Source organism: Colias philodice, chromosome 5 (assembly GCF_061535455.1).
Source record: "Colias philodice isolate Cphi_HAF_F1 chromosome 5, ilColPhil1 Martin Lab GWU primary, whole genome shotgun sequence".
NCBI classification, from domain to species: domain Eukaryota; kingdom Metazoa; phylum Arthropoda; class Insecta; order Lepidoptera; family Pieridae; genus Colias; species Colias philodice.
The window spans coordinates 10,922,650-10,935,601 of NC_143090.1; the positions used below are offsets into that span (position 1 = coordinate 10,922,650).

The window sequence follows — 12,952 nt, forward strand, 5'->3', positions numbered from 1 at the left end:
TCGAAAACGTTAATAGGAAGCAAATATGTATAAATTTGTTGAAACACTGTAGGTACATAAAAAAGAGCGGGTGTGCTGAGCACACGTGTTAGAAGTGAAACTTCTTTTGCATGATTCAAAGATACCAAAATAGTCGCGCTTCAGTCGTCTTTGAAATTTTACGCTCAACGCGCCGAAAGAAGTTTCACTTCAAAACAATAATAATCTATATCTATACTTATATTTTAAAGAGGAAAGGTTTGTAATTATGTATGTATATATGGTTTTCACATGGTTTTCACGCATAAACTACTGGACCGATTTTGATGAAATTTTTTTAGACCCTGTGAAAGAACATAGGCTACCTTTTATTGCGAAATATGTACCACGGGCGTAGCCGGGGCGGACCGCTAGTCGTGAATAAACAACGGATCAGTTTATAACTATAAAACCCTTTAATAAGAAAGGACACGATACGAACTCAAAACTTACGTCATTTTCGGAAACGACAATCAACAAACGGTCGTATAATCAACAGTCATTTTGTAAATGTACCGTTATTATCTTTCAATACAATATTTTAATTAACAAACCTAAAAATGGAAACCTCTCGTGATAGTTATCAACAAGTGCAAATTCATAGTGAAAATGAAAATTTGACTACGAAACCTTGGAAAATTATGCAAAGACAGGTATTTAAATATTTCTTAAACATTTTTAAAAGGGTAGGTAATTGAAGGGAATTCGTTAAATAATATTTTTGCAAAATAAATATTTTGCTATCATCGTCGATCAAATGAGACCCACTTAGCAAGTTAGCACTTATGTTATGAAACATACGCGGTATTCCTTTACAGACCTATTTATATATTACAAAAATGCTAAAAATCTTGTATTATGTACAATGTTTATAAAATTACGTTTCACTTTCTTTTTGCCTGTATAATTATTTTTAATCAAATTATTGTAATTTTTCAGGTTCTCGTTTCCAGTGCAGTATGGTCAAGTTTTTTTACTCTGGGGCTATTGTTCGGAACTCCGACAGTTTATATAGCTCAAAGGAGAAGAGAAGAAAACTCTACAGAAGCTATCTCTATTGAAATGGCATCATGGATAAGTAAGTCTTCAAAAAAGAAATTTCGACCAACCGGCGAATAAATCAAGCAACTATTTGTATAACTCATGCTTACCAATATTACTGGAAGTTTCGTCCAAATCCGTTCAGTAGATAGATTTTTCGTGAGAGTAACTAAAATTGTAACATCCATCTTCGCAAACTTTTAAATATGTATGAGTAGTTACGTCATGAAGATTAAAATAATCTGTAAGACAAGTAAAACCACATGCAATTGGAAATTAAATTACTTTATTCATTAATTATGCGTAAAAGCTGATAATTTACGCTAAAAATAGTTTTTTATTGAAGTAGTAGTAGTTTTTATGGTAATTGTGTACTGGTTTCTTTCTTTGCCAGGTTCTGCACACACCTACAGTGCAATACCGTTTTTCTTAATCATGGCAGCACTTTCCAAACACTTCGGACGAAAGAAGACTTATTTGATTGCGTGTAGCACGTCTTTCATTGGATTTATGACAATATATTTAAGTACATCTGTAATAGAAATTTTAATAGGCGAATGTATTTTAGGAACTCTTCTAGCTTGTGATTTTATTATTTGTGGTATGGTATTGACAGAGTATACTTCTTCAAAATATAGAGGATTCTTCTTAACTTTTAAGTCGGCCACATTCGCTTGGGGCATTCTAGTGGCTAATCTAATTGGAATTTTCATAGACTGGAGACCGATAGACTTACTTGCCTGTATTTGTTCGGCTTATTCGTTTATAGTAGGTTTAACATGGCCAGAATCTCCGTATTGGTTGATAAGTAATAAAGATTATAACGCATGCTCCGAGTCACACTACTGGTTAAAAGGCAAAAATGAAGAATCTAAGAGAGAACTTAAAGAATTGATAAAAGCACATCAGGAACTAATTGAAGTAAAAATAGAACGAACTCGTCAACATCCAATTGTTAAATTGATAAAAAACCTAATTTCGAAGACGTTCTATAGGCCTTTTACATATTCAATATTGATGGCCAGTCTGTATTACTTTTCTGGTAAAATGGCTTGTAATGTTTACGCAATACAAATAATAAAGAGTGTTATAGATAATGATTCAGTGGCTAATACAGGCACGCTTATAGTTGACGCAGTTTGTGTTATCAGTATGTATTTTGCTAGCTTCCTCGTTAAATTTTATAGGCGCAAACATATGTTGTTGATTACTTCATCGACTGGTATTTTATTTTTATTTTTAATATCTGCTTACCTTTATTTAACCAAATGGAAATTGATCAATGAAAATAAATATGTATTTTTGTTTTTATTGACGATGTATATGATAGCAATAAGTTGTGGCCCTATAACTTTGTTACCGACTGTAATTACTGAACTGTGCCCTTTAAGGTACAGAGGTTTTTATATGTTGTGCACTAGTCTGTCTGGTAATATTATTTTAGGAACAGTGGTTAAATTTACACCGTATTTATTTACTTCTTTTGGACCGCATGGTGCATTTCTGTTCTATGGTGTTTCGTCATTATTCTTTTTAACATTGATATTATTTTTTGTGCCAGAAACCAAAGATAAAACAATTGTTGAAATGAGTTGTTTAATGAATCAGTAGATGATTATCAAAAAATAAATTCTAAAGGCCCAACTGAAAATCAGAGCCACAATAAACCTTACTTATATTATAAACTTTTATTTTCATTCTGTTTAAAAAATCATTTTGTGGCAACCAAAATATTATTTCTAATAATGTAAATAGTTATATTAAAGAAAAATATTTACAAACGATAAAGACGTATTGAATTGATATGCAAATTAATAAAACACGTCGTACATACTGTAATGAAGTCATTACAATTTGTAAATATGAACATTTGTTTTACACGAGTCATTTATATTCGTATTTGTTGATAACATTGATCAGTTAAGCAAGTATATATGTACGCAATTAACATAAATTTGTAACATGTGTGAGGTATAGTTATTTTAAATATTATTAAAGTTACTTACTCGATATTTGTCACATACTAGTAATAACAATAAAAGTAACCTCAAAATTGTAATGCAGTTGCAATGAAAATGATAAATAAAACACAAAAGTTCCTTAAAACGTATATTATCTTAGAAAACAATAAAAATGTCACTAAATTCTCAAGTCATTGATTCAGTTTTACAAACCAGTAACTTGTCTAATCCAATCAGTGTAATACGCTACATTGACGTAGAACCCTAAACGGGCTTCATGACAATTCATACTGCCGTATGAAGCCAATCCGACCACCACATTACCATCAGTTAAGGGACTGCCAGAATCACCCTGAAAGAACCAAAAACCGGTTTAAACATACAGTATTATACAATTTTCATACTAAACCTTATTTTCAACGACTATGATGTAGTTGATAATTTTCCAATTTTAATAATTAATCACTTATAATACCACAAGAGCTTCAAAATTATCGGGTATTTTCCGATAGGTTCATTGCAAACAAATGAAGGAGTCAAGTTTTTAGTCAAGGTTAAAAAATCACGAGCGCGAAGCGCGAGTGATTTTTCCTGAAAAACTTGACGACTTTATTTGTTTGCAGGGAACCTTGAGGGAAATGCCAGATAATTTTGAAGCTCGTGTGGTATTCGGGAGATTATTTTTCCGTCCCAAATGTCGGCCAATAATTTCACAATTGAATTGAACCTGTCAGTTTGACGTCAACGACCAGAGAAAATTTTCAAAAAATTATCAGTATAATACCATGTAGGTTGTACAACGTGACGTCGAATGGTGCAATTCTATTGGTCGATATTTGGGTCGGAAAAATAATCACGTGAATTTGACTTGAAAGGATTCATTATATCTTGTGCTTCAAATGTTTGCGCTTATTTTTGCTTTTTTATATTTATTACACAACTTTAAATAAAATTGTACACTACGGGTAATCAATTAGTATAATAAACGTGACATATTTACTTACAATGCATACACCAGGCAGGTCATTCGTTCTCTTCGCACATATGTTAATTTTCTCAAGCTCGTCTTTGAATGCATATACAAAGAAGTGATATTGTGGAGGTATATGAGAAATACATTCTTGTGTTGTCAACCTTTTGACATCCATCTTTAATAGTTCTTTTGTTGCTTTTCCATCCTGCAAAATATTGTTTGATTTGTTATAATAACTTATTTTAATATTAAAGATGTTCACACAGCTCAGTGTGTCCCCAGGAGTTAGTTTAATTATACTGAGTTTAATATTATCAGTTTTACAGAAAGAGCAACACCTAGGCGATTCATATCCTACTGAACTAACGTTACATCTTAATGTTGCAATACATTATCTTCTTATGTAAGTTCAACATCATCTCTAGTCTCATTATTTAACACTTTCAGTAAAATATTAAAAACATCACCACATCATGTTAAAAGATAGTCCTTAAATCTTCAAACTAAATAAATATATACCTCTCCAAGACCCCTGCCAACGAACGTCAAATTCGAGTTAGCATTCATTTGTCTCGGCAATTTTAAAGGCTGGACCTTCTTAGAGAAATTCAGAGGTTTCGACAGTTTCAAGATGGCAATGTCGTTCAATGGCACGCTCAGAATTATCTGATAATCCTTGTGTATTATTACATCATCATAGTGCACTATCTGACTGTTCTGCTCTGTTTCTCCACCAACAAATACTATGTTTGCATTTTCTTTATTTCTGTAAATGTTAGTTTATACATACAATAGTGTTATTAAAAAAGTTATTATTCCATATTTTGGTATGTAAATTGGGAGTTCTGTGTTGTAACTTCCCTGATGAAAATACGATAATATTGAATGCGCATACGCATACACAGTTACCGTACAGAAGATTGGGGCAGTTCAGAATTTTCGGATTAAATCCTGTTTTAATGATTTCTAATTGGATGCCTTTGGACAATGATTTTTGCACAACATTAAGCAACATACATTAGAGTTAGACCCCAGACAAATAAGACTAAATCTTTATTGTATATTAATTCTTTTGGGACGTGTATTGTGTACGTATGAAACACACACACATACAGATCGTTGTAGAACTTACTCAGAATCTTCGACGCAATGGGCAGCGGTCAGCAGGTATCTATCGGAGATGATGGCGGCACCGCAGTCGACCAAACCAGCGAAGTATGGATGGTCTTCTATCCTCACTTCATCACCATATAAGATACGAGGAAGAATATCCGCTGAAAAATAAGATATGTTTAAGTTTAAAATCAATTTCAAACTTAAAGTGATCAATAATGTAAGAAATCCTCAACATTAAAATTATTATCTAAAATCAGTAGAATCAACAGATAAAAACGGCTCAATGTATTCTGATAATATTAAGACAGTTAAATAAATTTAAGAAACCGAAAAAGTACTTAATAAACTATGTCAATTAAGTATTTTTTATTACAATAACTACATATTAGTAATACAAAGAAAACTTACGCAAGCCAGATTCTTTTGCATTTAAAAAGTTGAACAGTAAAACAAACACGAAAGCTTTATACAACATATTTGAGTATTTAATTTACAATAGTATAAAAACGATATGATTTACTGATTTCAGTGATCCATATTTATACAAAATAATATATTTGAGGAATGCAACTGGAATGATTATACGTCATTGCTGATGAATATTATTGTTAAAAAATTTTAAAAACATAATAAAACTAAATTTTTGTGTTGTAATAATTTATTTCTAGTAATAAAGTAATAGTAAAATTATTAGTATAGTATAAAAATGATTTTATTATAGACTAGCTGTGCCCTGCGGTTTTACCCGCAGTGCTCCACTCCTGTTGGTCTTAGCGTGATGATATATAGCCTACCTATAGCCTTTCTGGATAAATGGGAGCCTTTCTCAATATACACATGTGTATAGGTATGTGAAATGTTGCATTTTGGTGCTATTTACATTTTCGAATTACTATAGCTTTTAGCTTTTTTTCCTGGTCCGAGTGGCAGTAAGCCGCTGGATGCAGGCCGCCGGTGACCGGTCGTGATGGATAATCTTGAAGGAGACCTTTGACCAGCAGTGGACGTCCCACGGCTGTCACGACGACGACGACGACGACAGCTTTTACTATATGAGATGGCAATAGCCTGTCGTCGAAAATTTTTGTGTTTAGTATATTTCATTACTCCATAAACTTAATAGGGTCAATGTGGGTAATTGTGAACAGGTGTGATTGGAAATAACTCCACCTACACTTTTAATACCAGTTCTAAATATCTCTACTTTTACAACTGTTAAAAATATTTAATTTTATAGATCCGATTCCGGTTTTTCAAACTTTTGGAAATTCTTCTGACTGATTATAGAAAAAAAATCTTGTTAGTGGTTTACAATCACCCCTGTTCACAATTACCCACCCTGACTATATAGAAGTAATCTCCATATTAGTTAGATATCTAATGAAGCAGATTTAGGCGTTAACATACCAAAATATAAGAATAACTTTTATGCACATAACATGGTAGATATTTTAAATCGTAACACTATACTAAGTAGTTTATCTTCTAATTTTGTATTTACTTCAGAATGTTATTACGCGAATAACGACGTAATTTTAGTATACTGATATGAAAATTATTAAAATAACGTTTAAGGTAAATGTTATGAACCCATTTATTGGTAATTAGCTCTACTGCAACATCTATCTTTATTTTTACACATGTCATCCTTTGTATACTCAATTTTCTATTTGTTTAGAATTTTGATAAATTCAAAGTGATTATTTCTAGAAACATGTAAGTATTTTTTGTTCTTTTATTTTAAGGGTAATAGGTAAATCTCGATCAATGCCTACGCAGTTTGTAAACCGATTGGCAGTGTTAGTTTCCCGTTATAACTTTGACATTATCCGCCGCCTTCAAAAAAGAGGAGGATTCGATACGACTGCATTTTTGGGGTTTATTACCGCAGAAATATTGACTTGGTGAACGGATTTCGATGATTCTTAGTTAATTGAAAGGCCTTTAGTATCTTCCGGTTGATCCCATTTAAATTTTCAAACACAATCGCGTAAATGAATTACAATTACTTTTGTTACATATATAACAAACAGGTATATTATAATACTTCTACAGAAAGGATGAAACACATAAATGCTTTAATTACTTATTATATTTTTTTTTTCAATTCTCAATAATCACATCATAGATTAAGTTTTAATGTAAACCAGCATTTTATAAATAAGCAGTCATTTTATAGTAAATACATTAACATTTTAAATAGAACCCCACGGCCGCGGCGTTCATCATATTATTCCCGGCTCATCTCTTTCTAACACAGGCACACACAGCACGCTGACGGGTCTGCGGACGCGGTTCTACCGAATACCCGCGGCCCCGTCAATAAAGCGGCACGGCGGAACACAGTGGAGTCTTTCCCCGAGTGCCCTGGGTATGCCTAAATGCATTCTCCACTATAAAAAAAAGGCACACACAGCACAGGACAAAAGGTATATCCTTGTGGTACACCAAAACCTTTAGTTAATAAAGGATACTTCTAACAGGCTGAATTTGTAATTTTAAAACATCATTAAAACTATACTCAGAATACAACAATGTGTTTCATTTTGTTTAACATTAAACTAGTATTTGGCGTCAAGCGATAAAGGGCGATATAAAGTTTCAAATTCATTTAAACTTGTCCCATTATTTTGTTAGTATTTTAATTCCTATATAAAATCCTGTTGAATGTTTATTTTATTCATTTATTAAAAAAAATATGCTTAAATAAGTTACAGTGGCATTAATAAAATAGTGTCTACATAAAATAAAAATCACAAATATGCTTCAAATGTTTATTATTTTAAAAATCACTATAAAATTGTACTCGACTGTCTTTTCATTCTTTCCATGTAGTTTTACTGCAAACCGGTAACTTTTCTAACCCAGTCAGCGTAATACGCTACATTGACGTAGAACCCTAAACGGTTTGCATGACAATTTTCACCACCGTATGAAGCCAATCCGACCACCACGTTACCATCAGTTAAGGGGCTGCCAGAATCACCCTGAAAGAAAGTCATGAATTATTAATAATAGAGGACCTAAGGTGCCTAGTGGCACCCCATAGAAATTATTTCGATAAACGGGATTTAAACGGTGATAATAAAATTTGAGAAATAGTAATAGATTTGTGTTTTGTATTTGAAACATTAGTACTGAAAGTAGTTAAAGGTAGAACAATAAAATTCATTTCAAAGTAAACCTTGGAAAGAAGTGGAAGTAAGAACTAAGAAGATCTTGACTTATCAAAGGAAGGAATTTCTGGCTCATATTCACATTTTTGATAACACTGTTAAAGTTGTCGTGCACATTACGATAATTAATTATTATTCAAAAAATATTTATGTTTAATAAAATAATTGTCTATTTATATTTATTATTTACTTACACTGCATATACCAGGCATGTTATTAGTTCTCTTGGCACAAACGTTGATTTTCGACAATATGTCCTTGAATTGATATATGTAGTGACTGTACTGTGGAGGCACAAGTGAAATGCACTCTGATGGAGACAGTCTCTGTACATCCATCTTTAATAATTGTTTTGTTGCTTGACCGTCCTGAAAGAAATCATGTAGGTATATAAAAATTCAGTTATGTCTATAGAAACTGCAATTTATAGGATATGTGGACACATAGTATCTAGGGCGTTAGATATTTGCTTCTTTCCAACTTATGGCGATGAATGATTTACCTATGTATTAATTTTATACCATAAAAAGGTAAACAGCAGTCGTGACTTAAGGATTGCTGTTTGTAAACCAACAAGCTTATAAAGACTGATTTGATCACTTTTAACCGAATATAAAAGCGCAGTAACATTGGCAGTAAATTATCACATTTACCTCCCCATTACCCCTGCCAACGAACGTCAAGAAGGACTTCGTAGAGTCTTGTCTCGGCAATTTTAAGGGCTGAATTTTGCTGGAGAACTTCAAGGGCCGTGCTAGTCGTATCACAGCAATATCATTGAAAGGGATCCCTTGAATAAGATGATAGTTTTCGTGAAGTATCACTTTGTCGTAGTAAACCATCTGGCTGTTCTGGATCGTTTCTCCACCCACGTATGCATAGGTGGCAAAATGCATTATCCTAAAAATTGGTTTTAATATAACTCTAGTTAAAATTAATATAAATAAATAATAATGACTGTTCTTACTCTACACCTTTCTCGATACTCAAGTAGCTTAAATTCATTTAAACATGTATGTTCTATGTATGTATATGATATAGTATATGGATATGTATTATTTTAGGTGGATATATATTATTTTTTGTTTTCTTGCTGTTAATAATTATTCTTTTTTCTGTTCTCGTCCCGCCAATAGTGATCATTTTGCTTGTTTACCTTTTACCGTGGTTGCCTGGAAGAGATCACTATTAAGTGATAAGGCCGCCAAAATAGTTGTACTCTGTTCTATCTATAAGTAGTTTTAAGGTTACCTATCTGTACAACTATTAAAGAGTTAAATAAATAATAAATAAATAAACATAGTATAATAGCAGATATGGCAGACCACAGGATTAAGAGCCAGTGAACATAAGGTGCGAAATGAAAAGAAAATATTTTATAATTCAAATAAACAATAAAGTAACTAGAACATACCAGGGTTGAGCAACACAATGGCCAGCAGTCAGCAGATATCTGTCCGAAATGATGGCAGCTCCACAGTTTATCAAACCAGCGAAATATGGATGATCTTCTATTCTGACCTCCTCTCCATATAAAATACGAGGCAGAATGTCCGCTTAAAGTAAAATTTTGTTAAGAATTAAAAGACGAATAAAATCGAAAAATATTTGAAGGACCAAAGAGTAATGGAATCAAAAATCTCTATAAAGACGAAAAAAATAAAAACAGATTGAATAGTAGTAAAAATGCTTTTCTAAACTATGTTCAGATTTAAAAGTGAAATACGAGATAAAAATTATTGTATCGAAATAATTGATATTGATTTCTAAAAAGTTAGAGACACTCTTCAGCTTGAAATTTCTGTAATACGAAAGAAAATACGATTTTGAATAAACTAGTATATTTAGGGAGCAATTAGTAATTATATCGTTATTATTTTATCATTTGTTTGAATGAAAAATTGTATCCGACGATTATCTAAAGTCTATCTAAAAGTAGATAAGAGTCTAGACGTATTCATGAAACTTGAAGTCCAACTTCAAGAAGAGCCTTCGATAATCACGCAATATAACTTTGCAACTAGGTCTTAACAATTCAAAGAATCTAAAAGTTCGGTTAACATTTTTTTTTACTTGTAAATAGGCCAAGCTAAAAACGATCAACAAATTCAAATTTAAAAAAACAATTATTTAAATTTAGCAAATAGATATTTTATTGTAGATAGTTGGCCAATCCGAGGGAAAACAGGCTGAATAAAAGAAAAGATCAAATGGTACAAGATATAATTATTTTTAAGTTTTGAAAAAACTTACGTAACCCAGGCTCTTCTGCATTTATGTAATTATACAGTAAAACGATAAATAACGTTTTAAATAACATTGTTATGTACTAATCATCTATTAGTATAAAAACAATATGAAATACTAATTTCAATAATCGATATTTATACAAAATATTTTAATAGAGGAATGCAACTGGAATTCTAGTACGTAAGTAAACATAAAAATTATTGTTACAATTTACTAAACATGATAAGATTGAGGAATTATATTTTAAAAAATTTCATATAAATTCATAGTAAAATATCTTTTTGTTTAGACAACCTGGAATTAAATTTTAATTTCAATTTAAATAAACTTATTACAATTAACTTATAAATATTATTTTCGTTCATACCCATCTGAAATTGCTGAGCCCTTTGTGTAATGAATTCACAGACCAACAGATAGGTCAATTCCATTACCAAAAAAGATTTCAAACATTTCTCCTTCATAATCCTCTTTACATAAAGTCGGTCAAAATATTCTTGTTCTAGAATAATCCGCAAGCAATTCCGATCCGAAACTATTACCCAGATACTATTAATCAAAGTATTTCTTTCCATACAAAAAAAATATTATATAGCTTCAACCGATACATTTCAATTGTTCGAAGCCAGGACCCGTAAAGACATAAAATGTATCCAAAGGAAATGAGATTTTGCCAATCAATACGGGACTTCTGCTCGCTTATTATATTTTATTACTTATATGAGATTTTTTCAATTTACCATATACATAGGTAATGGTTATTAGAACTGAACTTCATTTGGGTCCTTTCCTCTCTTTAACCTACTTCGAAGATTATCAAATCAGCGAGAAATGTGTACTGAAAAATATTCATATGAGATTCTTGCTCTCTGCTCTTTTCTTACATTTTCTACGTCTAGCTCAAAATATTTCAACGATACCTTCACGAAAATTATATTTCTTGAAATATTTAACTTTTTAACTACAATTACATTACTTACGTACGTACGTTAAAACGAACAAAAATAGAAATAAGCTAGATGACAAAAATGTACGAATTCCTAGCTGAAAGTAACACCAATAAAGACCCCGACTGCATTGCGAAAAAGCCCTCTTTATTACGCCCGTCACATTCCCGAATTTGAAGACAAGTTACAATTATAAACCCCTCGAATTATTCATTCCGAACGCGTCTAATCACAAAATTATTTCTCTTTCCACTCGAGAGAGCGTCCGAATGCGAATAAATTGTGAAATTTAAAAAAGATCAATGCCTTATAATCGAGTATCGGTTGAATCGACCGTAAATTCGCTATGGACGTGCCTAGACTCAGAATTTGTGAAAGTTTCAGTTGCAGAATAAATAGCTTGTATATTCATTAGTAGTGTTTGTTACAGTTTTCTATGCGGAATATAGTTGACCAACAATCTCTGAATTCCTGGTATTCCAACGGGCAGTTTTGGCTGTAATAGTTTTGCTCCAAAGTTGATGTTATTTAAATGCCTGAAATATTTTAGCAATATAAATGTTGTACTATGAACTGGTAAAATTCTATTTTCAGGTAAGTTTTTATCGAGATAAATATTTTTAGCGAGTTAAATTAGTATTTAACAAATGGACTACTAAAAAAATTATGTATCTATCTACGTCACTCTAATGTTGGGTCCTAATCTAGAAGTACATACAATTTATGTATTTCTGAACCAAACAGGACTTGATCTTGTTTTTACTAAATTCGTTCTGTTTAGTTCATTTAATTAAAACTTGAATATGATAGGACGATGTGTGGCTTCGTACAAACTGTGGTTCTGACTTTACGTAATAAATCCTTTCAGTCTCGCAATGTTCTTTGCGTTAACTTCATCACTCTGAAACGTTTTAAAGTAAACTAGCTTCCGCCCGCGGCATTGGAACATCAAAATTTTATACATCGTGGATCATAATCTTTCATATTGATAATAATCAATATGAAAGTTTACGTACTTATGTTTTCTTCCTATACTATAAAATACACTCGTATAATAAACCAGATTTGTTTCCCTTAATCTGTGTATTTAAAACTAACTGCCAAAATGTTACGACAGTACAGTATAAATAAATAAAAATCGCATTTGGCACACACTGTATCGAGGCTTAAGCTATCCAGATACACATAAAATGAGATATAAAAATGTATTGTAAGAATTAGTATTTAAAGAGATGCGAAGGTACAATGGTTTTATCTGGTCCGACTTGGCAAAGTCAGCTATTGCCTTCTGTTGTGAGAAAATTAAATTACCCCATTAAGTGCTTGCCTTTTACGGGTGCTTCAGAGGAACGGCGGTTTTTATGGGCGGGAGATTAGGCAGCATAGAGCGATGAATATTTGAAGTAATACTTTGCTATTTTAGATATCTAAAGAAAGAGACAGCCTACGGAAAAATAAGATGAAATTTTA

At 31.8% G+C, this 12,952-nt stretch overlaps 3 protein-coding genes across 3 annotated transcripts; 1 reads left to right on the plus strand and 2 right to left on the minus strand.

Moving 5' to 3' along the window:
- The first annotated feature begins 578 nt into the window (after positions 1-578).
- On the plus strand, positions 579-2,670 carry LOC149488635 (facilitated trehalose transporter Tret1-like). The gene is made up of 3 exons (XM_089695322.1): positions 579-671; positions 958-1,096; positions 1,454-2,670. Exons 1-3 carry the CDS (start codon positions 579-581, stop codon positions 2,668-2,670), a joined length of 1,449 nt encoding a protein of 482 aa, XP_089551448.1.
- Positions 2,671-3,225: 555 nt separating this feature from the next.
- LOC149488636 (trypsin-1-like) lies at positions 3,226-5,584 on the minus strand. The gene is made up of 5 exons (XM_089695265.1): positions 5,518-5,584; positions 5,126-5,267; positions 4,513-4,759; positions 4,025-4,198; positions 3,226-3,372 (listed from the first exon to the last, which is right to left on the minus strand). Exons 1-5 carry the CDS (start codon positions 5,582-5,584, stop codon positions 3,226-3,228), a joined length of 777 nt encoding a protein of 258 aa, XP_089551391.1.
- A 2,335-nt stretch (positions 5,585-7,919) lies between these two features.
- Positions 7,920-10,605, minus strand: LOC149488637 (trypsin beta-like). The gene is made up of 5 exons (XM_089695266.1): positions 10,539-10,605; positions 9,700-9,841; positions 8,939-9,185; positions 8,480-8,653; positions 7,920-8,096 (listed from the first exon to the last, which is right to left on the minus strand). The coding sequence occupies exons 1-5, from the start codon at positions 10,603-10,605 to the stop codon at positions 7,947-7,949; spliced, it is 780 nt and encodes a 259-aa protein (XP_089551392.1). The 3' UTR covers positions 7,920-7,946.
- Between the last annotated feature and the right edge of the window lie 2,347 nt (positions 10,606-12,952).